Here is a 27,601-nt window from a genome sequence, read left to right on the forward strand (position 1 = left end):
GGGGAAGTTTATATTAGATGCAAGGAGGAAATTCTTTCCTGGTAGGATGGTGAGGCACTGGAATAGGTTGCCCAAGGAGGTTGTGAATGCTCCATCCATCCCTGGCAGTGTTCAAGGCTAGGTTGGACGAGGCCTTGGGTAATATGGTTTAGAGTGAGGTGTCCCTGCCCATGGCAGGGGAGTTGGAACTTGATGATCTTAAGGTCCTTTCCAGACCTAACTATTCTATGATTCTATGATTATGTTATATTATTACAGTGAAGAGCACTCTTATGAAAACAAAAATTTCAAAGACTTTATTTTTTTCTGGAGATTTTTGAAAGCTCTCTACTTTGAGAAAGATGTCTTTTATTAGAAGTGAAATCCTCAAAGTGTAACTTTTAAATATTTATTTCTATGGCTAATTACAGATTTCTAACTCTAATTAGAATTTTTTACAGTTGTGTGTGGCAGCTTTTGACATAGTGATATGCGAGATTACTGAAACTCCAGACACTGCTTTTCTAAACGCATTCAGTGAAGGAACAATGCACATAGTAATTGATTTTTGAGATTTAGGAGCAATACAGTAATTCAAGGGATCTTACTATTATTCTGCATAGTGCATTGCATGTTCAGGAACAAGAGTAAATTATGACTTTCCTGACAGCCCTTGGGAGCAAGCGACTTTTATACATAATAAAGCTAAAGCTCACAAAAGGTAGTAAACCTACATGACTTACTGGCTATATAATAATATGTAAAGATCTTATTTGTCCTTAAATCTTTACTTAAATACACCTCAAATTCATCTGGATTTGGCTGATCCTCCTGCATTGTCTGGCCAGTGGTTTCTGCTTCTCTTGTTTTCAGCAATTTTTCATGAAATGAAACATGTTTTCAACTTGTTTCTTATTCCTGTCTTTCCAGAGACCAATCCCTCTTGTGTTTGGATATTTAAGGTCAGCTATTGTGTGTTGTTTTTGGTGACCTGCTACATTCTTTATATACCCAGCTTCAGTAGTCTTTTTTTCAGTAGTCATTTTTGTTAGTAGTTTGAGTTTTGTGGTGAGAAATTAATTTCTGGTCATGTTCTTACATCCAAAAAGAAAAATCAGAGATTTTACCCTATTTTTGTATGATTCCTATGAGCACATTTTAGCTTTGATGATGCAGTGCAATGACTGATTGCTAGACGTTTTCTACATTTTGAATATGACATTGAGATTCAGACATATAGAAATTTAAGTTTATACACAGCAAACCCAGGTTCTTAATTCTCTTCAGGAAACAGTCAGCCATTGTAAAGTGTATTTTTAAGAGGTTGCTGAAGCCTTATATATGAAACATAGTCTTCCTAAAGTTCTGATATCTGAACATGCCTGTCAGTTCAGTGTGAACATACCTGCGCATATTTAGTGTTTTATAAATTTAATGAGTACTATAATTAACATTAATTACATTAAGATTATATTTACATTATATTAATGTTGCAATGTTGTTATATTAACATTGACATTAAAATATTCTATTATTTAAATGGACACACACTATTAATTCTACACCTTTGAATTTAAGTTATGATGCAAGGCAATATGTTTTGCAGAAATAATTTCTTATAATTTCATAGAAGATAGCCACTTTTAATACATACCTCTTACTGTCAAAATGAGCAGTTCTTATTCAGTACACTTGTGCAATGTAAGCTGATTTCCTTAGAGAAAAGACTGTTAATTAAACCAACATTTCTCAATACTGATATGCAGAGAACTGCAATTTTCAAAGACTAATGACTTTGCCAAACATCTACCAGTTTTCACTGACACTAAAGATGTGAATGTAGCTTGTTTGATTGTGTGTTTTTCTTTCTTTCACCCTAATAGAAGTGTCATCCTTGGTTTAAGGAGGTAGGGCTTAAACTGGAACATTTTTCAGCCCTCTTGTTCAGTGCATGAGAACAAATCTCTACAAGAAATTAGTAAACACAGTGACAATAACCACAATAATACTCTTCCATGTGTTTTGTGACATATGTAAGCAGCATAATCCTGGAAGTAAGGAAATTGAGACATTGAGGTTAAGTAATTTGCCTGAAGCTAAACAACAATCAATTAGCAGAGGTGGGATTAGAATTACAAATTTTTGGCTCTCAGCCCTCTCTTCTGGCTAATAGCCAACTGTCACTTTCAGTGCCTTTGGCTTCCAGTTTGATCTCTTGAGACAAAACTTCAGTGAATTAGTTTTCTGAATCTTCTTGCTACTTAGACGTGAAATGAGAAGAAAACCATGACTAGAACCGATATTACTTTTTTTTTCTTTTTTTACTGTAAATGTATTTGTATTTAATGTATTTCATGGAAATGTATTTACAGGGAAATGTATTTGCCTGTAGAAGAAAAAAATGGAGAGTGGAATCCTTGCTGGTAGTTACATTTCAGTAATTTTGGGCTTTATGAGATCTTTTCCGACCTAGTTGATTCTATGATATTATGATACTTCTATTTTTAAAGAGGGTCATGATTTTTGCTTTCCCGTTATGATGGAGGTTTCAGAGTGAAAACCTCTGTGACAAAGCAAACGTAAATTAGTTGGTGATTTTTTTTTTTTTTTTTTGCTATTTTAGGAAGAAGGCTTCATTGAGCCTTACAAAACTCTTAGAAGCTTGTCTGTCTAATCTTCTAAAATGCTAAGTAACTGCAAACAGTGGATTGGATGAAATCACAGAATGCATTGCGAATACTTAGTGTCAAATCGCTAACAGAAATATGTATTTCAGACCCTGCTAAGCTCACCTCTGCACATTGGTATTTCACTGATACACTCATGGTCCCAATTTGTGAGGGACCCTTCACTGTAAAAATATGACCACCCCACAGATAAGACATGAGGATAAAGCAAAATTGTGGTATTTTATGTGAATCCCTTCAATAGGGGGTGAAGTGGTGCAATCACTAACCCTTTAGATTCAAGAGCCTTCATGCTTTTCATTTGCTGCTGGAAGAAGGCTTAGTACTGGATTAACTAGCAAGTTCCCTTTTCTGACTCAGGTAGAATAAGCACCACCCATATTTTACATATACTGTGTGTGATAAATATTATGTATAAACACAAGCTTATACCTATTTTGTTTTGTATTGTGCATTTGACCACATCACTTAAAGGTATATGCCCAGGGGCGTTAAATTTACAGTGCTGGAATTCCTATAAGAAGCGAAAAAAGAGAATTTGTGTCCTCTAGTGTATTTACTGCCTAATAAGTACTTAATGCTATACCTACATCTTTCAGTGCTTAGGTTAACAAAGTACTAGAACCAGGCATCCTGATTTTCTTCCCTTAAACTAGAATTAACTGGAATTCTTATGTAGCAAACAACTGAAGAAACACTGGAGTAAATAAGGGGAAATTAGAAGCAAATGTATAAAACTGTTCAATTCTTAGTAGTGATATTTAAAAGAAGGTTACAGTTTGTAGTGAAGGCTGATGTGTAGCACTGGCAAGCAAAGCTGTGTAATCAGCTTGGGAGCTGAAGGTAAAAGGTGGGGATCGGAGTAGATCTGGCTTTGGGAGCCTTTCCCTTTGTTCTCGTCAAGGAGGCTGGCTCCAATGGCCTGTCAGCCCTCGATTCCTGTTAGGCTCTGCACAATAGTTTTCTTCCAAGATAGTAATTAATTGCTGGTCTGAGTTTTACTGTAAGTGTCTTAATAATTTTTCACAAACGCAAGTTAAACTGTTATTGGGTTGCCTGCAATTGTTTTAGTAGAAAAACCACAGCAATATTCTTCAGCTTTGTCCTACTTATGCTATAAACATATTGGGCTATAGTATAAGAGAAAATATTTTCTCACAGGTTTTTCACACAACTTCTTCATGTGGAAGCCTTTTTCTTTCTCCCAGTTATTATAAATGCTAAATGAGTATGAGAAATTGGGGGGGGGCCCCCCATGTGTGATGTTAGTTGGCAAATAAATGTCAGCTGCTGTCTGTGTTGGTTTGTATTCCTCCAGTGTCCCTGGGGCTCAGATAATGTCTGTCTCTAAAAAATGCATAGATAATCCACAATGAAATGAGCTGGTACCAAGGTTTGCACAGCCTAGAGGTACAAATTAGGAATGTGCTATTTAAACATTAGACCTTTCGGAAAATGTAACCTACCTATTCTACCTGTAAGGCCTTTTATGTCATCTGATTACATATTTCAGGGAAGAATGCTAAACTGACACTGCATGACAGAAAATCCAAAGCCAGATAAACTAACACCAGAGGCAATGTAGGCCCACTGATGAATGGGATGGGTACCCTGGTGACAGAAGATACAGAGATGGCAGAGTTACTGAATGCCTTCTTTGTCTCTCTACTCTGCCAGAGGCAGTCCTGAAGAGCCCTGTACTCCTGAGACCTCAGATGCAGTCAGGTCAACGGAGCGGTTTGCCTTAGTTGATGAGGAATGGGTTAGACACCAGTTGAGCAATCTGGACATCTATAAATCATGGGTCCAGATGGGATGCACCCGTGGGTGCTGATGGAACTGGTGGAGGTCATTGCTAGACCGCTCTCCATCATCTTTACCAAGTCTTGGGAAACGGGAGAGGTGCCTGAGGACTGGAGGAAAGCAAATGTCACTCCTGTCTTCAAAAAGGGTGAGGACCCGGGTAACTATAGAACAGTCAGCCTCACCTCCATCCCTGGGAAAGTGATGGAACACCTTATCCTTGGTGCCATCTTAAGGCATATCAAGGAAAGAGGGTTATGATAGCAGTCAACATGGTTTCACCAAGGGGAAGTCGTGCTTGACCAATCTTGTAGCCTTTTATGAGGAAATAACATGGTGGATGGATGATGGCAGAGCAGTGGATGTGGTCTACCTTGACTTCAGCAAAGCATTTGACACAGTCTCCCACAGCATCCTCGCAGCTAAATTGAGGAAGTGTGGTCTGGATGATCGGGTAGTGAGGTGGACTGTGAACTGGCTGAAGGAGAGAAGCCAGAGAGTTGTAGTCTATGGGGCGGAGTCTAGTTGGAGGCCTGTATCTAGTGGAGTGCCTCAAGGGTCGGTACTGGGACCAGTATTATTTAATATATTCATCAACGATTTAGATGAGGGAATTGAGTGTACTATCAGCAAGTTTGCTGATGACACTAAGCTGGGAGGGGTGGCCGACACGCCAGAAGGCTGTGCTGCCATCCAGCGAGACCTGGACAGGCTGGAGAGTTGGGCAGGGAATAACTTGATGAAATATAACAAGGGAAAGTGTAGAGTCCTGCATCTGGGCAGGAACAACCCCAGGTTCCAGTATAGGTTGGGGAACGACCTGTTAGAGAGCAGTGTAGGGGAGAGGGACCTGGGGGTCCTAGTGGACGACAGGGTGACCATGAGCCAACACTGTGCCCTTGTGGCCAAGAAGGCCAATGGCATCCTGGGGTGTATTAGAAGGGGGGTGGTTAGTAGGTTGAGAGAGGTCCTCCTTCCCCTCTACTCTGCCCTGGTGAGACCTCATCTGGAATATTGTGTCCAGTTCTGGGCCCCTCAGTTTAAGAAGGACAGGGACCTGCTGGAGAGAGTCCAGCGCAGGGCAACTAAGATGATTAAGGGAGTGGAGCATCTCCCTTATGAGGAAAGACTGAGGGAGCTGGGTCTCTATAGTTTGGAGAAGAGGAGATTGAGGGGTGACCTTATTAGTGTATATAAATATATAAAGGGGGAGTGTCACAAGGATGGAGCCAGGCTCTTCTCAGTGGCAAACAATGATAGGACAAGGGGCAATGGGTACAAACTGGAACACAAGAGGTTCCACTTAAACTTGAGAAGAAACTTCTCAGTGAGGGTGACGGAACACTGGAACAGGCTGCCCAGGGAGGTTGTGGAGTCTCCTTCTTTGGAGACATTCAAAACCCGCCTGGACACGTTCCTGTGTAACCTTATCTAGGTGTTCCTTCTTCGTCAGGGGAATTGAACTAGGTGATCTTTTGAGGTCCCTTGCAATCTAGCATACTGTGATAAAGGTAGACTTGACGTCCAGTATTTTCCTTGAGAGATCAAGAAGTGATAATCTTCCTTGGAGCTGGTTATTAAATCTGTAGGTGGGTTATTCACTAGCTGACTGAAGGTTGGGGAACTGGAGATGACTGCTAAATTGGGAAAAAAACACTACAACATTCCCCCCAAACCAGACTCTTTTGACATAATTATTTCTTCTGGGTACTTTTGTTTTTAGATGAATACAAGTAACAAAAAGAAGTTGGGAGACAAACATTTTAACTGTATCATAAACATTTTATTAGCACTGAGGTAGGGGCTGGGTTTTTAAGAGGATGTTGTGCCACCTCTAAAGTGAAATAGCTTAGTTTCCTTCCCCCAGGATTTTGGGAAATCTGTGCTTGTACCTGAATATAATTTTTGTGAGCCAAATGTGTCAATGTCTTCAGCTAGAATTAGTGGGCATAGCTGGATTGCATTTGATAATTCAAATGTGAAAACCTGGTAGTTTTCATTCACAGGATAATAAAACTATTAAACTGCTCTGAGTGTGCTGGCATTTGAAGATCGTGTTGTTGGTATTCTTCCTGCTGAAAGATGTGGGGATGATAGAGTTTTAAGATGTTTACAATGAGAAGCAGGAAAATTTCACTAGCTTGTGACTGACAGACAAGAGCCTTTATGAACATACCAGTTGGCAACTTTGGGATTTCTTTATGCAGATTTCATGAATACAAATTGTTTCTGTTCCTTACTGAAAGAAAAAGCTAATTAACTTTCTTACAGAGGCAATTTGCAGGTTCATGCTATATGCAGGTTAGAATTAAGGCAAAATAATTACTTATGACAATGATCAGTCTAACTGATGTCACAAATTATGATTGAGTAAATTGTCAATGAATTCTGTAAATGAGTGTGCTTTGAAAATTCTTTTTAATAACTAAATGAGCCCCAAAAGGTTTTATCTTAAATATTATGTCTGTATATAACAGCATTTGTCGTGTATTAACTCCTAGAGGAACTGTGAAAAGAATAAAAACTCATGCAAGTTTTAATGTATCCATACAGTATCAGGCTGAAATTACATTTGGCTATTCGTGCATTTTTGACAGAACAGGAGCCTTCACTATTACTGAATGTGAACCAGCTTATGGCCTGTTTACTTAGAATACATAGCAGTTCCTTTTAAGTCAGTAGGACACATTAAGTGTTGCAAAGTGTGATGCGGGGTCCATAAAAAGTGCTGGGGTAGCTTTTTTTGGGGGGGGAGAGGGGGAGTGTTGTTTGCTTGTGTTTTTTGTTTGGTTGGTTTTGTTTCTTTGTTTGTTTGGGGGTTTTTTTGTTTGGTTGGGTTTTTTTTTTGTGGTGGTGGTGGTGGTGGATTGTTGTTATTGGTTTGTTTTCTCCCAGCCCATGTAGGAGTTTTCTGTGTGTATAATTTGGCATGTGAAGAATGACTTTAGAATTTATAACTCAGAATGAGTCCAGTCCCATACCAGTCCCTAAACCAGTAATATGTAGGGGCTCTACACTAAGTGACAATGATTCTTGTACTGCTGTGTGTGCACTGTCTCAAAATGGAAGGGCACCTGCCAAACTACATTGTTTGCTTTGTGCTCAACCTGCATTTCTGGTGGATGAAAAGGTTCCATGGGAACAGTTGTGACTGTATCATCTTCCAGCTTTTATTGCTACAAAACAGGTTTTTATGATGAAAAAGTTACTATAATTTTTCAACAGTCTCCTGAAATAGTGTATGTTAATTTACAAATAAATGGGGCATTTCAAAGGAAGCACCATAATGTGTCTTTGTTACTTTATTCACCGTTGCTATGCATACTGACAAAGGATGTGACGGATATGATTTTTTTTTTTTTTATTTTTCTTCTGATTTCACAAATATTTTTGTCTTTCAAGAATATAAATATATTTATATTTATATCATTTATAAAATGATACAAATAAACATAAATTGAATTACGGTATGCTAAGAACGTCCACACACCCCAAATAGAGGGTCTTGAAACAGAAATCCAGTAAGGTCTGCATTCTCTGTATATCTGGTCCAGCGTAGGTAGGCATGCTGAACTTGCTGCAAACATCCCATTAGCTTTCCCTTTACCTTTAAAGAAAGTGAAGTCTTGCACTCATGTTCATTGCTTAATTAGAGGAGTATGTCCATAAACATATCCCTTCATAAGAATAGCTCTCAGTAGCTGTGGAAAGAAGAGGGCTGAACTACTGATTTAGAAAAAAAACATGTTGTCAGATGTTTTGAGTGCAGAGGAAAAGTATTACATGTTCTCAAAGCACAGCAGAGTATGGAACAGCGGAACTCAAACAGATAATTCTGTAACACGATAAAATGTGAATTAGTTAATTCCATTCAGTACTTCAAAATTATACTTGGACTTAAAAATGTAGAAGTGCAAAAGAGATGAGTTATGCTTGTGCAAATGTTCTAATCCAAGTGAATTATTTCAGTGTCATGTTATAAATATATTTTCTGGATCCTCAATGTGCCAGAAAAGACAGCTTCTTTCTCGATAGTGGTAAACTGTCTGTATTTAGAAGTTCCTGTGCCCCTTGGGGCAACAGCTTGACTGCTTGTTGAAAACAGCAGCCTGCCTTCTGTGGCTTCAAACTCCTTAAGCCAACAAATTATGTCTAAGGTGAACTGGCAATAAATTCCATTTTCCTTCATCGATTAGAGTGTAGTTTGCGGTAGTTCAGTAGCTGTCACTTGAGCTTCTCAGAAAGTCCCAGAAAGAAGTACATAACAAGCAGCAGAAGGTGGGAACCCTCAGCCCTTAGATGGCAAAGCTTGTCTTCATAAGTCCAAGTTACTGAAATCTTCTGCTGTAATTTTTTTCCTTGACAAGATATCAACATTCAGTATTAGCACAAATATCTGAGTAGGCACTGGTAGATAAAGAAGCTGGAATAAACAAAATTTCTATTGTTTGTATTTTGCAGCCAATATTGCTGCAATTTTGATGATGCCGACAAGAGAGTTCAGAAATATAAGGTGCTGTTTAACTGAATTTTACTTTTGTTATTTTAGCTACACTTCTTTATTTTGATTACAGCTTTATTGAAATGTGACCAAGTAGTTTCAGAAGTGCTGAAGGGCTGTGGTATCATAGTTCACAACCTATTAGTTCTGATTGTTTTTTGGCAGATTTAATTGCACTGGAAGGTTCCCATATAGATTGTTGCTGTGCTTAATGAAGTGTGCTGAAGAGAGTTTTTGTTGGACTCTGCACTGCTGTTGTTAAGGGAGGTTGAAAGTAGTCGTCAGTTCTCAATCACAATTGCCCTCATGTTAATAAGCACAACTATGTGTGCAGTGTAATTGTGTTTGCTATCAGAGTGCCTAGCATCTTAGGTCAGAATCAATGTCAAGAAACTGACAACATTCATTGTGGAGATAATTTGTGTCAAACCTTAATTAACAACCTTTATAAAGATAAAGGCAACAAATACTACTTCTCAATTTTGGTTCTGCTGGGTTATAATTTCAAATACCCTTACACTGATGATGGTCACTTTGTATGTAATGAGATGAACATGTTTACTGAATAATGAAAAGATGGACTGCATAATACCTATACTTTTCCATGGCTGGCTAGTTACTGCCACCATAGTCTCAGCATTTCTTGACCATAAGTGAGTTCATCCTCACGACACCTATTAAACATGCAGCCTTATTGTCCCTGTGGTAGATCTGCTAAGCCTGAAGTGGGTAATTTAACTGGCTTGCCAAATTAAATTTAATTTTCTGAATTAAAAGGTTAACTGCTGAAAACAGGCACTGTATGCATTAAAATGTCTGAAGTGTACAGGACTACTGTAGGTTTCCTGTTTGGGGTAAAATTATACATTCTCTGATATCATATGATACCAAAATGTTAACTGTATTACTTTCAAGTTGAGATACTGGAGAAGAGGTGTGGCAGTATTTCTTTACAGGAATCAGTTATGCAAGAGGAAAATTTGACCAGCCACGTACCTTTTTTTCAGCCAAGTTATGGTTTGAGTGAAACACATCATCACATGTGTCATAATGTGGTCTTTACAGCCTTAAAACCTTGTTTTTCCTTAAATATGTCTACAGATAGTGAATTACATCTTTATGTAACAGTTGTGCTTCTCTTTTGCTTCTAATACTTTGAAGCAAATATTTAGTTAATAAATAACAATTTTATTGTTGGACCAGCAGAGATTCACGTATTACTGCAAAAATACTGTTCTTCTTCAGCTAGTTACCAAAGCCATATTAGGTATTCAGTCCTATTTCTGCAACTCTACTATGTACATAGAGCTCTGCAGAACCTTCTAAGCAATTTTCATGAGGAGTCATGATATTTATAGTTCTTTACCAGGTTTGGCCCAACCCAAGATGAAGAAATGGTCAGCAAACTGGTTTTACCTTAACAGCAGTTTTGGAGAAAGTTTTTAGTTTCATACATATTTCTATTTGCATTATTGTATAAACAGCTTTTCAGTTTTCAGAGTGTTGGAGGTGGAGGGGATTTTGTTCATTTCTTTTGCGTTCAGTAGCAATGGGATATTTTTTTAATTATTTATGTTATTTATTTTCCAGAGCTAATTTAACATAGTTCAGCATGATCTTTGCTTATTACTTATTCGTGCTTTTGTTTTGCTTGCTGTTTAAAAATCTGCAGTTCTCCAATGCACAGCATGGCTTTTAAATTGAGTCACTTTCTCTCCTTGACCATAGTAATGCATGGCAAAATTGGCAAATTTTCCAACACAGACCTGTCTTTAAGGAAGTATGTTACTTCACTGACATTGAGCTTACCAGTTGGGCAGCCACTGAATGTATGAGTGAGGCATAAATTTAGAGTTGAAAAGCTGCCTGTGATATACTATGCATAGTTAATCTGTGCTGATGGACTTGCCCACGCAATGTTTTTCTTTCACTAGTTTTAACACTGAATTCACAAAATGTCGAAAGGAATAAAAAGAGAATGGCTGCACATCATTTTTCACTTGATGGCACACAGTCACAACTTGTGCCACAGAATATCAGCATATTATATTCAGTCCTGTCTCCTTACATATTGGAGTGCTGAGTTAATACATACATAGAAAAGGATTCAGAGCTAGCAGTTTTGGTGAAACCCAGATGCTCTTCATCAGCATACATTTCTGTCTTTTCCTTGGTCCAGGCTTAAAGTCTGTAACTTGGGAATGGATTTTTTGGTTTCTTTGCTCTAAGTGTGTTTTGTCTGCTATGGTTTTGTCAGTTTTTTGCCTTCAGAGAAGATCTTTCTTAAGTTCCCCATGGCAGCAGTGGCACACTATTTTGTAGTGCTCAGATTTTCTGTTGCATTTGGGTTCAGGTAGATGCTCATCAGGCAAAATTAGCAGAGCAGGTAGTTCAGGGATGCTTGAACATTCTGAAAAGTTGATCAATAGCAATATTTCCCGATACCTCTAATAATAAAAGTCATGCAGATTTTCAGGAACATTATTTTTACTTCATTTTTTGAAAACTATCTTTGTTGGCAGTGTGTTACACATTAGGGGCAGGGTACAAAGGACTCATTTAGATTTGTAAACTTAGGACAATCTGCATACTCTCATATTTAATACAGCAACATAACCACAAGATACTGATTTTGTTTTATAATAATTGCCCCATTATATTTTCTCAGCATTTTAAATTACTCCATGATTTCTTCCAGTGTTACATACGTGTGATTGTAGTCTGCTAGGTTTCTGACATTTCAATAACCATGCTGACAAGAAATGTTGCCTGTGGAAAGCCCAGTTCAGCAAAATACGGGGTTAGACGTCAGAAGTGAAGAGCAGCAACTTAGAAATTAAAACTAGTATGGTATGAGTACATAATGGTCAGAACTAAGAGAGGAAAGTGAAGAAGAGCAAAGAAGTTGAGAATAGAAAGGAGCTGACGGCTGAAAGTAGAAGATGAGAGCAAAAATTAATTGCAGCAGCTGCTATAGAGCAGCTACACAGAATGACTTAAAACCAAAAAAGTATTCTCTTCATAGCATTCAGATCAGCATCTTGAAGTGTATTGGATCTCTAAAATTTCTCATCTAAGAAAGAGAATGATTTAAATATTTGCAGCAACTTCAATATTTCTTTAGTGTGGTTAGACATAATCTCATCTATTTTTATATTAAATCTGTAGAAGTCATGTCTTGTCTTTGTGTTTTTTCAAAGGCTTTGTTTCACCACAAGGCTGATAAATTAATTTTAATTATGGAAGAAAAATATAAGGAAATAAAAGAATAGATATTAATTAAAATGCCTTTTCCTACTTTTAAAACTATTTCTCCATTTTTATCTCATCTCCTGTTGTTCCAAGAGTTGGATCTGACTCTTTCTCACAGAGTAGAATAATTTGGGAGTGAACAAGAGCAATACATGAAACTGTGTCCAAGCATAAGTCTCTCTTCTGTTATAGTCCTTTACACATGGACTATTAATGCATAGTAATTTCCCTCCACCACTGCGAACTCATAAATGCTTTCTCCTAAATGTCACTGATTTTAATGGCTTAAAGGTGGGAATCCTGTTTTTGTGACATCCTGTGATCATAGCATCAAGTAACAAAACATTTTATTTCAGCTGATTGATGAGCTCATTTTGCAACAAAACACAAATTTGATTTTCATTTATAATGGTCATAAAATATAATTTATGATCTTGCTGTTCTGATGCTATCAGATTTCTGTTTTAATATAAATTTCACTAGTAAAATGTGTAAGTACTTTCCTGAGCTTTTAGATATTCTTCTAATGCTTTCTCTTGCAGGTGATTTCTGTCACTGGAGAAAAAAAAATATTTCCTTCTTTTTTCATATTGATATTCTGACATGGCTTATTTTTTATGATTAATACTTGTTATATTTTTGTTTGTTTCAGCACCGCCAAAGTTTACAAGAACTCCCGTTGACCAGACAGGGGTTTCTGGAGGAGTTGCCTCGTTCATCTGTCAAGCCACAGGAGATCCAAGACCTAAAATTGTCTGGAACAAGAAGGGAAAGAAAGTCAGCAATCAGAGATTTGAGGTATTAGGTCCATTGTTCTGTTCCTCTGAAAAACATTAATTCAAACCTCACTTTTAATCCCAATATGTGTTCTTTATTATCAGTAATTAAGCAAAATAAACATGACTATAGGGGATGATTTAGTGAGAGCAGTCTTTTGAGGTATTGAATTTGCAAACTGTTTATGCATAGCACTGCTAGAAAGAAAAACTGCTACTCCTGTTTCTAAACTAGCATGATCTAACAAGGGAGTCTTGACGTGTTTCTGTTGAGTTTTTGCATGAAGGAGATGGGAGGGGAAATTACTTGAGCAGTGATTTCTGTCTCCAGAGAGCAAGCCACCTCTTTTTGTGGCAGTGTGTATCAAACAGACCTAGGCTTCTACTGTTTCCGCTGCCACAGTTGCTTACCACTGTTGCAGAGAGAGATGAAAGGAATGCTGTATTTCCTGCTGCTGAAAAGGGAATGTAATATGTGCTTACATTTAATTCTTTTCTAAACAATAACCTAGGAAAAATCTTTAGAGGAAACTGTTTCTCTCCACAACCTTCAATTAATGGTGGTAATTTGTTTAAAGGATACTGGTTACTTGGGGAAATAAGGCAACAAATACTATTCTTATTTTTAGTGGCAGGAATGTATTAACTTTTAATGTAAAGAAAAATCTCAGAGACTGGGAGAAGGCTTGTAGAATGGGTACCATAGCTGACACTAAGAGTATATCATAGAATTGTAGAATCATAGAATCATAGAATAGTTAGGGTTGGAAAGGACCTTAAGATCATCTAGTTCCAAATCCCCTACCACAGGCAGGGACATCTCACACTAAACCATGTCAGCCAAGGCTCTGTCCAACCTGGCCGTGAACACCGCCAGGGATGGAGCATTCACAATTTCCTTGGGCAACCCATTCCAATGCCTCACCACCCTAACAGTAAAGAACTTCTTCCTTCCTTATAGCTAGCCTAAACTTCCCCTGTTTAAGTTTGAGCACATTACCCCTTGTCCTACCATTTCAGTCCCTAATGAAGAGTCCCTCCCCAGCACCCTTATAGGCCCCCTTCAGGTACTGGAAGGCTGCTATGAGGTCTCCACGCAGCCTTCTCTAGGCTGAACAGCTCCAACTTTCTCAGCCTGTGTTCATATGGGAGGTGGTCCAGTCCCCTGATCACCCTCGTGGCCCTCCTCTGCACTTGTTCCAACAGTTCCACGTCCTTTTTATGTTGAGGAAAACAGAACTGCACACAATACTCCCAAACGAGGTCTCACAAGAGCAGAATAGAGGGGCAGGATCACCTCCTTCAACCTGCTGGTCACTCCTTTTGATGCAGCCCAGGATACGGTTGGCTTTCTGGGTTGCGAGTGCACACTGAAGCCAGCTCGTGTCCAGTTTCTCATCAACCAACACAGCCAAGCATATAAGTTTCCCTGTTTCTGTTTACCATCTTCAATGTTAAATAGCAGAATTCTGCATTAAGAAAACAACTGTTTGGAAGATCACTGATCTGTATATGAAATAGTTGTGACCTGCATTTTAGGAGCAAGTGATCTAAGATGTATTCTGTGTTTTTACTAGTATTTGAGAAAATTGTTTGCCCTGGCTTTCAGGTTAGATTTACATCAGCAGAAAATAATTGCATTGCTTGTCTTAACTAAATTTCTGTCATTGTATTTTTGTTCAAAAAGTATTTAAGGGTGTTGGAATTTGCTCATTAACCAATATAAGTCTTTTCCTGTGTATTTATTACAATGTAAGAGATAAAAACATGACTTTTAATGGGATCTCCTACTGCCATGAACTGTTTGCACTTTGCAGAGCATACGCAGAGCTGTAATTGGGTAGAAGAATTAACCTAGAAATTTTGTCATAAACGCTACACGATTTATCCCCTCCTGGTCACAAAATTTTCGCTCAGGTTGAGTTCTAAACAATGAAGGATCAAGCATGTACATATTTACTGTGTTGGGTCAGGTTTATTTTGCAATGTATTATGCTTTATTTGCTTCATATATTATTTTCTATGTACCTATGCACCTGGTTTTAGGGAGACTAAGCAAAAAATAAACCAGTTTTAGTTCCATGGAAAAATGATTGAATGGAACCCTAAAAAAATAATTTAAAATGTTTTTTAAATGCCTTTAGTGAACTGTGTTAACAAGCTGTATATCAGATGAAATGTAATTCAAAGAAATAGAAAATACTTGCCCACTATTTTATAATTTTTATTATAAACACTGAGCAGAGGAGTTGTAAAGTGTATAGAGTACATCAATATTTCAATCAGCTTTCCTTCCTGTCCAAACTAAGGTCATTAGTTCATGCTCTAGAACCTCTGAATAAGAGCAGAACAACAGAAGTGGCACATGAAACATCTGGGAAATAAGAAACATCTAGGACTGTCAGATGCAACACTACGAGAATTAATTAGTAGAGCTTCTTTTCCTCTTCTTTCACATTAGTATTTTGTATATTTCTCTGAGTTTGATTACTTAGCAATAAAAGATATGATAATGTTTTACCTGGCCACGTATCATCACAGAAGCTCCATAAATACAGATGGAAAGGACTTCAGTGGGCCATCTAATCCATATGCTTTCCCAGGGATGCTAGGGTTTAACTCCCTTCCCCCTAATAAACTTGAACAGCCTCCTACAGTGTTTCATGAACCTTGCCATGAGGATTTTTGCTTTTTGTTCGTTTTGTTTTGTTTTGTTTTGTTTTGTTTTGTTTTGTTTTGCTTTCTCACACGGAACCTGAACTTTTTTGCTGGAACTTGAAGTACATAGCAATTGTCTACCTAGCAGTGGGGGAACAAATAATTTATTCCCTCTCTTTTGACAGTAACCCATTTATACATTTGAAGATTATTATCATTAAATGTGGAATGTTCTTACAGGCTAATTCTCACAATGAGTGAGAATAGTGGTGAGAACTATAGATTGTTTCTGAAATTAAAGGCTACAGTAAGACCTTGTGGCACTTCACTATTATTCTTTCCTCTTTTATTTCTGTTGCAAGTATGAATGAACATGATACAAGAAGATTATTTTTTTTCTCCTCTTGCTTCAAATCAATTCAAATATTATGAATTAGAAAAATCTAAGTTAGTAAGAAGTCTTTCTCAGAAGAACTTTACAAGTATAAGAGAAAGGAAAAAAAAATATTTTAGAAAAATGCACCATTCTACCCTGTGGTATGAGCCTGATTTTATTAAAAAATCCATGCTTTAGAAGAAAAATAAGGTCTCATTCAGTACATGGAGGAGTGGGAGGAATTAACTGTCTGTGATGTGCAGGAAGGGGGATAACTCATCACAGGAAAAGTAAACGCATTTTATGATACATATTTTGGGCACACCATACTTGAAACTTAATCTCTGCAATATTTGCCCAATTCAATCTTCTGCAATTGTTTTTTCTATTGTCCATCCAGCTAAAATTTTATTTGGTATTCTGATTTTAACATAACCAATACTTACTTTTACGTGTAACGATTATGATTATTTGGAACCCATGCTTTCATTTTTCTCTACAAATCGTTAGTTTGTCTGCTTTAAGATTATGAAATTTTTCTTTCCCTCATTAATGTTACGTTTAACAAGAACTCTGTTTTTTCATTTTTGCTAAGATCAGATGGAGATTTTATGGTGTTTACATTAAATAAGGATAATGGCTTTACTTAACAAGGAAAAATAATACAGCTAGTGGACTGTGTTATCAGAAAAAAAGTGTTTTATCTTGTTCTCACTTAGACCTCTCCCATTGCTAAGAAAAAACTGAGCAATTCCTACAATGAAAATGGGAAGATAATGGACGTACAACCGTAGTTCCTAACCCTCCACTATATTTCTCTCTTACAAGATCTAGTAGGTTGCTTATGTATAAGTTAGACATACATACACAAGCACATGTGCAAATAGGCATATATGTAATTTTTTTGTGGGTATGTATATATAGATTATGGTCAAACAAGATTTTTTTATATAAATAAAAAAATAAAAAAAAAAGACTGTAATTTCTTGATAAGTGCATTTCCTGATGGTGGTACTAATATATATTATTGAGAAATATATATATATATATATATATTTCAAGTAGATAGATACTACTGAATTATTAGGAAGGCTTTTCCAGTGCCTGGAGTGCTGCAGTGCTCAGCAATAGCTGATGTGATTCTGACTGCAGAGCAGGAAGGAAATAAAAGCCATTAAATTAATTATTTCTCATATTAAAATAAGTATTTCTTTCATAAATATTGCAATTTTAAAGTTTAGCCTTATTATTTAGCCTCAACTGATCACGTTTTCTAGCACATTGTTGGATACATTTTCTTTATGTTATGTGGGTTAAATGCATATCTAAACTATCTTGTTCAGAAGCTGATGACTCTTACTCAGTTTGGAACTAAATGAATAAGTGAACTGAACTGTGTGAGTAGAGTGGGAATATAGCCTACAGCAGTTAAAATGAATGTAACTGGCATTTGGAGGTAGAGTACTTAAGCAAAGAGACTGGAAGGAGGTTATTGGTGAACTTCAGGATAAAAGAGCATTGAGTTGCAGAATCGTTTCTTACAGCTCTTGTTAGATGCTTTCTTGGGTTGGTTTGTTTTCTTTTTGTTTTTTTTTTTTTTTTTCATCCGTGTGGAATTTGTCCTGGTACATGTATTTGAGAAATGAACCTGTCTTTGAAGACAAGAATACCAGCAGGTGTGAACACGAACAGGGATGTTCATGAACAGATTAACTGAGGGATAGGCATTTGTAACAACATCTGTGACAGCTTTTGTTTCCTTCTATAGGTAATAGAATTCGATGATGGATCTGGATCAGTTCTCAGAATACAACCACTGCGCACGCCAAGAGATGAAGCTATTTATGAATGTGTGGCTTCCAATAGCGTTGGTGAAATTAGTGTTTCCACAAGACTCACTGTTTTACGTGGTAAGTCCTTTCTAAACAAATTAACTTTATAATGCTGAAAGTGCAATGTTGTTTTAAAAGAGAGGTTTCTCTCCAGGAAAGTTAAATACATTTTCCTTTCAAATGGACATTATTATAGTCCTGATATTGTTAAATACAGATTTTTTCACATAATATATGAGTATTGTGTTTATGATTTTTTGATCAGAAAAGGTGAGTATGCGGTAGTGTGAGTATGCAAAGTATAACAGATTAAAATGAAGGAAAAAAGTCAGAAATAAGTGAAACAGAACTGACATGAAAAACAGTTTATTGTATCAACTATTGATCAAACCCAATGCTTTATGAATGCACTTGATTTACGTTTTAGTTCTGCCCTGGGTAGCTTAGCTTTGTGTGATCAGCATTTACACAGAAATTTACCCAATTAACAGTGACCTTCAAAAGTTGCATAAATGTTCTTTAGAGCAGGTTAAGCTCTCCTACAAGATTTCCTACCCTCCTTTGCCCCCCTCACTCCTCCCCAGTATAACACATAGAAAAGGTGAAGGTTTCTTCCATTTCAAATAGACATCACCTGAATTGTATTCTTACTTCAGCAATAAGTTTTTGAAGACTGTAAAGGAAAAAGTCCATTTTTTTCAACTGTCCTTCAGGGGTGAGGATATGAATGTACTGCCAAAGTGCACTGTCTAGATAGTACTCGGAAGACTAAATCCTAGTAGTCTAATGACCTGAATGTTTCATTCTGTCACCTGGAGATGAATGGAAACTGGCTTTGGAGACACTTAATGAAATATCACACTCTTCAGTTCTGCTTTTATAACTGGTGATTAGTCTTGTATTGTGATAGTACATGGCATTACTTGACTTTGTCGCATTAACTGCTGGGTGCCTGTTTATAAGGATTGCAGATGATTAGTCAGCTTTAATGCATTCAGATGAAAATCTGTAAAATGTATGATTTAAATACTTTTTTTATTCCTTCTATCCCAACAAATGTAGGGTGACAAAGAGGATTCTTTTATTTTTCTCTAATGTTGGGGTTTTATTAAAAACAAACAAAAAAACAACCCACAAATATTTTTTTTTCATACTTTCACTAGCTATTTTAATCAGTACAGACAGTCCTGGTGTTACTGTTGCAGTGAGCTAACAGCAGTATGTACCTATGTAACAAATAAGGTATGCATTTCTCTCCTAGATCTAGCCTAGTGCTAGCAAACCTCTGTAATATTTAAAGTTCTTATCTCTAATGACATGATTGTTCCTTCTGTTATCTTTTAAAAATTCTTGACAGTCTAGCCAACAAAAATGGGAAAACTGATAGTTAGGTTCATGTTTTAACAACACTCTGGACCTTTTCTTAACTCTCTAAGATAAGGTTTTCCCTTTATTAACTGATAGAAGGACTTTTTTATGCACAGCTTCCCCATTGCTGAAAATGAACATAAAATGATACTTCCACATTGTGTTAAAAGTTTTTTAAATTAAAGGGAGATGGGAAGAGGAAGGAGGAGGAGGTGGGGGGAACAAAAATGAATATGAAAACTCAGGTGAAAGTAGAACTTTTTGTCTTCAGAGTTTCTTGACATGTGTTCACAAGACTCTCTTGTCTTGAAATGTGCATGCATGTGTTCTGCAAGGTACTGGTCCAAACCAACCAAAGTTCGTATTTTGGGGTTTGTAGAGAAGAAGTAACAGCCCTCATCTCTCTGCCAAGGGCCATAACAGTTGAAGAAGTTGAGTGCAGAGCTAACTGATTCTAAAATGCGATGTTTCTTTGCTTGCCCTTTTGATTATTTAATCAATTTCATGTAAGACATATCTGATTCTGCTCCTGTTTCTTACTCAAATAACTCAATGCTACCTCAGACAGCCTTAGGGTTATATCCTGTCTTAAAAAACATGCATAATGATATGCATCTGAAAATGCCTGATGAACAAAAATGTATGTTATTAGTTATAAACATTCAAATTAATTATTTTAATTAAAAGTAATAGTCTAAGTAAAAATATGAGATATGAAATACTGTACATGTTTCCAGCCATAACATGTATGGCTTTTACAACTGCTGGAATATACTTTGGCCCCAGGAATAGATCTCTGGTTTTAAGCTAAAACTGGTAACATGTGAGAACTCATGTACTTACTGGGACTGCGAGGGTAACATCAGAGAAAGCAAGGTACATGCAGAGTAACAGAGCATTGTAAGGACATTTTGGCAGGGTTAAATTTTTTAAGTGCTGTAGGTACAATGGCTTGCTATATTGTTTTCCAAGACAAGGACAGTTCAATTCAAAGGGCATTAGCCTGGAAGATAAGTAGGTCTATTTTAATTTTCTGCTTTACAAGCTTACACAAATCTTCATCTTGTACAGTCTACAGTAGTATTGTAGAAAATACCCCCATCTGGTTATGCCTTTGTGCCTCACATAGATGCTATAGGAATAAGTACATGTGATAGATGTGAACAGGAGTTAACAGACCTAATGATGAAATACAAAACAGAGGGGAGTGAGGCAGATCTGTGGTCCACTTAAGCTTTACTCATCCCTGGGGCCTGTGTGTAACTGTGGATTGTGGGAGATACACATAAGTTTCATATGTTCTTCAAATCTTTTCATAATGGTGCTATCACAGACTTGACATCTGTGCTTCTTGAAAGAGGGTGCCCTGGGGAGGAAGGCAGAGTTTGCCAGCAATTCAGCCCACAAGTATTGCAACACTAATGGACATTCAGGACATCCCCAGGAGTTGAAGTATCTACCTATATTAACATTTGTTTGTTTTGTTTCACAAAGTCCAGTTTAACTGCTGCAAATCATATGTGCAGCACAAAAGAGCAGCATTTTTGCCAAAGTATCCATATTTTTAGAGCCAAACTTCTTGGTTTGGGAGTATGTGGTAGTTCAGGCATGACAGGTTTCACCCTTTTTTGTTTCTTTCTTACACTATGACCAATCTGTAGTGGTAGTCTCTTAAGAACCGTGAATATAAATGAAGTCTTCAGTTTCTGTGTATGGAAACTTCACAGTGTGAGAAAGAAAAACGGTAGAAAAGGCAGCTCTAAATGACAACATTTCAAGGCCTTAGTACAGACATAGTATTGGGCTAGTTTTTTTTTTTTTCCTTTTTTTTTTTAAACTGAAGTAAATCAGAGAAAGTTCCAGGCCAAACTTTTGCATCCTAAACTGAGTGTTCATGATAGTTTGGACTGAAACTGAATGGATTTTCTGTATACACAAGAGGGAGCTGCATTCCGGGACAGATTCACCTACATGTGAATTCTGAATTTGAAGTCTCCTTCCAGACAAGTGGAATCAATGCTATTTATTTTGGAGCTCTTTAAAAAAAAATAAATAAATCTGTTCTGAGAACCATGTGAGTGGAACAGTGCTTTGATTGTTCAATTCAAAATTATTATTGTGCAATAGGCAATGAAAAACTGTAAAGTGCATTATCTTCCCAAAATCTGCAGATACCAGATATGGAATAGTTTTCCTTTATTGTCCATCCATTTCTTATTAAATCCACCTAATGGTTTTTTGTCTTGCAAGTGGAAGATAACAGGCATTTTTCATGTCTCTAGAACAATGATTCTGGCATCATATGCAAGCATATGAACTGTTCTGGAAGGAGGAAATGAGGTGCCTCCTTCTAGTGGACAGATCAGCAACAATCCCATGCTCTCTTGTTTTTTAAATTTTTTTTTATTATTATTCCTTGATACAGTTCTGCCAAGACTGTAAGGATTGAAAGAAACTTAGCTTCCACTGCCTCCTGAGAAGGTATATGACTGCAGCACAGAAGACTGCAGGTTTTAAGCAAGGATGAAGAAGGTCCAGTACAGCAGAGTATCTAAGTACATTCTACTATCACTGCTGTTTTCGTTTCTTTGCTATACGGGAAGTAAAGAGGGACTACACAGGACACTTAAGCAGAGGGTTGTCTGTTTACTCAGCCCACTATTTTCACTATTATTGATGATCATACTGTGCATTATAGAATAGACATACAGTATCTTCGTAGCATGAGCACTGTGTAAGGATGGGAGAATTAACAAAATTTCTATGGGAAGTGCCTAGGGCAGTTACTCCTTTTTATGTTTTTTAGAAACTGATTGATTTAAAGTCAAGCAGTCATTGCTGCATAAAATAAAAAGTGAAATATTTACATAAAAGTGTTTCCATGCCCATTGATGCACAGAGGTTGTTGTAGAGATAATTGAGAGAAAGGATTTTTATTAGACTCTTGGAAGTGCTGAATGTTTTCAAACTGTTGAAAACCACACAAACAAACAAAACCAGATATGATGAATTCAAGGTGCTACATTTTTGGTTCCTGATGCTAGCTATAGATTCAATACAAATAGAACAAAGGAGAAAGAACTGTTTAGAAATAATATGTCATCTAGAAAAACTGTCTTTGAGGGCATAGAAATTTGACAAGTGGAGTGGCACGGCTATAATGTTGAAAATGTGCTGTGGGATGTCTCTCATTTCTAGACAATTAGAAGGAAGGACTACATATTCTGGGTACTAGCTGCATGGTAAGAGAAATCTGTCATCTTCCAGCTGGTACTGCATAAATGATGTACACCAGTGTTTGATTCAGAGTTAACTGCAGTATAGTCACAGGATTATTGTTACGGGACTGCTTGTAGAAAGTTGGAACCAATCCTGGTCAACAGGCTTTAGGAAGTGGAATGAATAGAAACAAGGAAAGCAAGAAAATACCCATGTGAGAACTTTGTACTCTGGAAAAACATCTGTTCCTCTCTGCCCTGGACTTGGAGAAGGGTGAGGTTCTCAATGACTTCTTTGCCTCAGTCTTCACCAGCATGTGCTATGACCTCACCACCCAAGTCTTGGAAGGCAGACGCAGGGACTGGGAGAATGAAGACCTTAGGCCCACTTAGGGTAGGATCAGGTTTGAGATCATCTTAAGAATCTGAATGTGAACAAGTCTGTGGGACTTGATGAAATCCATCCGCGGGTCCTGAAGGAGCTGGCAAATGAGGTTGCTAAGCCACTGGACATCGTATTTGAAAAATCATGGCAGTCAGGTGAAGTTCCTGATGACTGGAAAAAGGGAAATATAACCCCCATTTTCAAGAAGGGGAAAATGGATGACCCGGGCAATTACAAACCAGTCAGTCTCACCTCTATGCCTGGCAAAATCTTGAAGCAGATTCTGGAAAGCACATGAAAAACAAGAAGGTGATTGGTGACAGCCAACATGGCTTCACTAAGGGAAAATCACCCCATGGCTGACTTCTAAGTTACAATGTGTCATGAGTTTCTTTATGCAGTCATATCTGTGATAACTGCTGTTAATAATTTAGTAAATACTGCAACTTATAAGTTCTGTAACAATTAGTAAAAATACAAAGGTCTATTGCTGTAAATATAGAATGCAGGGTATTGAGTTCAACTTCTAGTTTATACATTTGGTCTTACAGTTATTTGCTGTTGAGTTTTGTATAGTTCTTTAAGAAGCTATGTTTGTAATCATTTTAAATATATGAAAATGATTGAATAACTGCTGTAAGTATTGTAATAAATTTCTGGTAGGTGCCTCACCTCATGTTTTCTAAATTTTATATTTTTTATATTTCAGTCATGTCTCAAGATGCAAGATTTATCAAACACATTTTTCTCAGCAGTTCATATCTTGCTTGGACTTTTTTTCTTCATTTTAAATATACCATATTTCCCTTTCTTGCACATTGTTTCATTGAAAAAAACCTGCTCCAGTCATTATAAATTTAAAGCTACACAGTAGGAAGCTTCTTCCAAAAAGAGAGCAGTAACTTTGAAAAAGTGAATGAAACAGTAGGCCTAAATTTCTTGATTGGCAATGTAAATTCCTTTAGTCAAGACTTTCATAGATTTTAGTTTGGAAAATCAGGAACAGTCTGCTCAACTTATAACACCTTTTAACATGTCTTAAGAAGGTATACAGTCATTGGATCTTTTTGAGAAATCTGTCCTGACTTTATTCCCTACAAATTTTTACTCATGAAGTTTCTTTCAACTCTTTGTTGACTGATACATATTTTAACATGCTTGCTTATTCAGTTGTACTTGCTCAGTGAACATACATTGAGAAAGTTTTTTTGCTGCTAACTAGTAATACCAGCTATCATTATGTCTTCTTAAGGAATTTTTTCTTCTATTCTTCACTGAACTTTATGTGCTAATGAATTTCATACAGCCATATTTTTGCTTTACATACAATGACACAAAATTATCCAGTTCAGTTTCAAATATTGGTATATGTGCATAGGATCAATTTTAAAAACATTAGCAGTAGTAGAAAAATCTTAATGTCTGGTATTTGGATAGCCCTAAGAGATGAACATTGGCTTGAAATCAGTAAGTTAGCTAGGCTGTATTGTATTTGTTCTCATTATGTATCTCTGAAAGAAAAGAAACTTCTGGGTGCTAGATCAGAAATAGATGTCTGACAGTTGTGATCTAAGAAGAGGAATTGAAATAACACCAGACTAAAGCAGATGAGTTCTATTTAGCTTGAAAGAATTCTTCACTGGATGATTTTGGCTAAGAATGTACACCTGTTAAATACTTTCAGACAACAGCTTAATCACTAATTTTAGCATAGCCCCTATTTGGGTATTCCCATTTTAGTATCTACTAAACGTAGTATAAACGCGTATAGTATTATGAACATTTTTTATAACAAGAGTGAATATATGCTGGCCAATTGGAATCCTAAGCAGATCACTTTTAAAACGCATTTGCTTTATACTTTTTTCCCCACTCATTGATGCCTATCATGCTGAAGTCCCTTTTCCAAGACCATCATCCCCAAATCATCAGAAATCTGTGAGGAACAAATAACAGTGAAAACAGTTGAAAAGGAAACAGTTGGGTGGGAGGGGTATTTCTTGCAGAAGCAGTATTGGTGATGTAAGGATAGAATTAAAGTGAACTTGCTTAACTCTAAAAAAACCATGGCCTGGTATATACAATAGGTTACTGTTTTGATCTTTTTCTCAAAGACTGACCCAGATATAAGCAGCACAAAGGTAGGATACTATGAATGATCTTTACAAGAAAACACAGAGCATTAACTATGTGTACAACTGCTATTTGTTCTGGATAAGGATAGATTTATTTTTTTTTAGACTTCTGTGCTATTATTTTGATATTTTGCAGTGTTACGTGTTTTTGTTTCTGCCTGGATGTAAGGCAATTCAATTTAAATAAAACTGTTCAGTTTTTGAAACAGTGTGTCACTTGTCTAGTTTTAATTAAAAAAAAAGAACACCAAAATAGTTTTTCTTACACCTAGAATTTTTAGAATGCAATTGTGTTTTTTTTTTCCTGAAATTAGTTGTTTTTCATGCATTAAAGGCCCTTGGCCTTATGGACAGTCCTATTGGTTCAATATCAGGGTTTAAGTTTCTGCAAGCTTTCATTGTCCAATGCCCATTCTGTCAATTGAAGCCAATGCCTTAATGAAATCCAGTGCAATTAGTAAAGTGCCATGTTTCATGATGTTATTGTAATCTGTGGCTTCAGTTCTTCATGCATTTGATCTATCCATATGTCCAGTCACTTAACAAACCCTTAAAATATTAATTAGCAATGTAATTGACATTACTGCACAACATGAAAGTAAAATTGACAGCAGAAATCTAGGGAAATTTTTCATGTCAATATTTCATATTGATTAAAAAAAGAAAAAGGTGACTCTAGAGGTTATGTGTTTGAGGAGATTATACAATGATTAGACACTCAACCCCTGACACTGTCAGCATATATGTAGAGGAACCGAGTGGTATAGCAGCAGGGTAGTTTCAATTTGTTATCACACCAAACATTCATATAAGATGACTCATATGGCATTGTAAAACCAAGGCAATTACTAAAATATGCCATTCATATAGTATGCCTTCCTTCAGCCTTACAGGCTAGTGGTTTCTGTGAATGCTTTTATCTTATCTAGTGCACTGTTAGGATGACAGAAATGTTTTCTGAAATGTAGGACATTTGACACTAGTGTACTGAAGTTGCAGTAAAATTAAATCTATTTTAATGTAATAAGTTCTAATCTTCAAATACAGAAAAAGCCTAGTAAGAAACCTTTTTTACATATATCTGAAACAGTAATTTAAAACTTAAAGAAAGCTTATGTATGTAATAGTTCAGCTTGTTTAGCCTAACAATAGGACATAAAATAGTATTAATACTGTGATTGTTAAGTTTTCAAAGATTTCACATATGAAGCAAAACCTAAAGAATATATACAAAAGTGTTTTAAAGTATTTTTGGTGAACATATAAACATTAAAAGGAACCTGAAATTCAATGGATCTTGTCAAAACCAAAAATATTTTGATTATTGGGACTAGTAATACACAATTATGAAGCTATTACTTTTAACTGATGCAAGAAATTAAAGGAAGTTTCATTCCATTAGTGTGGTAGGAGGTTGAAAGAGCTGTGATTATAGTGGCTCTGTGGGAAGAGAAACTTTTACGAGTACTCTAAGACTTAGGCAGGATATAAAATCCTGTTATGGTATGTATCACTTCCGGTATTTCAATGCTTGCTGTAAACTGATGTGAAGTTCTGCAGCTGTCTTACTACTGCTCATTTATCTTTGCGGCAGAAATGCATTAATAAAGTTACCACTCACCAGTTGAGTAGCAAATGGAATTTCTTTGCCTTCACTTGCAAATAGATGAATTGTGAAAAATTGTGACTTAAGTCCACTGTGATTTAAATTACTGTAAAATTACTACATAGAAGCTATGGTGATGTAAAATGTTAGATAGTAATGAACTGTGTCAGTGCATGCTTAATACGACAACAGCAAAACAGAATAATGAGGTGATTTTTCAAATGGAAGCATTTCAATAAGCTTTTCAGTCAAATACAGTCAGAAAGCCCTGATTAGAGCCAGGTGCTTCATTAGGGCCATCAGTGCACCTGCATCTTAGCTTGTGACACTGTGGTCTTTCATAGCATTGACGTACTTGAGGAGGTATTGCCTTAACTGTGCATATGTGAATTGTTATTATCTGAATTACTGTTATTACTCTTACTGCAGTAACAGTAGAGAAGACCCAGGAAACTGCAGACCTGTTAGTCTAACCTCAGTTTCAGGAAAAAAAAAAAAGGGAAGATAATACTTGGTACTATTGAAAGGCATTTAAAGAACAATGCAGTTATTAGGCACAGTCAACATGGGTTCACAAAGGAAAAGTCCCGTTTAACTAATTTGATATCCTTCTGTGATAAGGTCACCTGCTTAGTAGCGGGTGAAGGTAAGGTGGTGGTTGTAGATTTTATGGATTTTAGTAGGGTTTTTATACTCTCCCCCACAGCATCCTTCTGGACACATTGTTCAACTGTGGGATGAGCGGGTTGACAGTGCACTGGATGAAGAACTGGCTGAAGGGCAGGCCTTGAAGAGTTGTAGTGAATGGGGCTACATCTGGCTGGGGACTGGTCGCCAGTGATTTTTCTCAGGACTCAATTATAGGGTCACTTCTATTCAATAAATTCATTAATGATTTGGATGCAGGAGTTGAATGAACCTTTAGCAATTTTGCTGATGATACCAAACTGGGAAGGACTGTTGACTCTCTTGAGAGACAGAAGGCCTTGGAGAGGGATCTAGACATACTGGAGCATTGGGCTGTG

General features: G+C 36.7%; 1 protein-coding gene across 38 annotated transcripts in view; it reads left to right on the plus strand.

The window, feature by feature from the left end:
- Positions 1 to 27,601, plus strand: part of PTPRD (protein tyrosine phosphatase receptor type D) — a 466,133-nt gene that overhangs the window by 233,538 nt on the left and 204,994 nt on the right. For all 38 annotated transcript variants that reach the window (XM_061365082.1, XM_061365081.1, XM_061365083.1 and 35 more), the window contains exons 3-4: positions 12,875 to 13,020; positions 17,801 to 17,942. In XM_061365082.1, coding sequence (XP_061221066.1) covers positions 12,875 to 13,020; positions 17,801 to 17,942 — 288 coding nt within the window. The remainder of the gene's footprint in view (positions 1 to 12,874; positions 13,021 to 17,800; positions 17,943 to 27,601) is intronic.

This window comes from Neopsephotus bourkii, unplaced genomic scaffold, assembly GCF_033783945.1.
Source record: "Neopsephotus bourkii isolate Nb327-2 ecotype Australia unplaced genomic scaffold, CSIRO-AGI_Nbou_v1 NB_1273, whole genome shotgun sequence".
In the NCBI taxonomy this organism is placed as follows: domain Eukaryota; kingdom Metazoa; phylum Chordata; class Aves; order Psittaciformes; family Psittacidae; genus Neopsephotus; species Neopsephotus bourkii.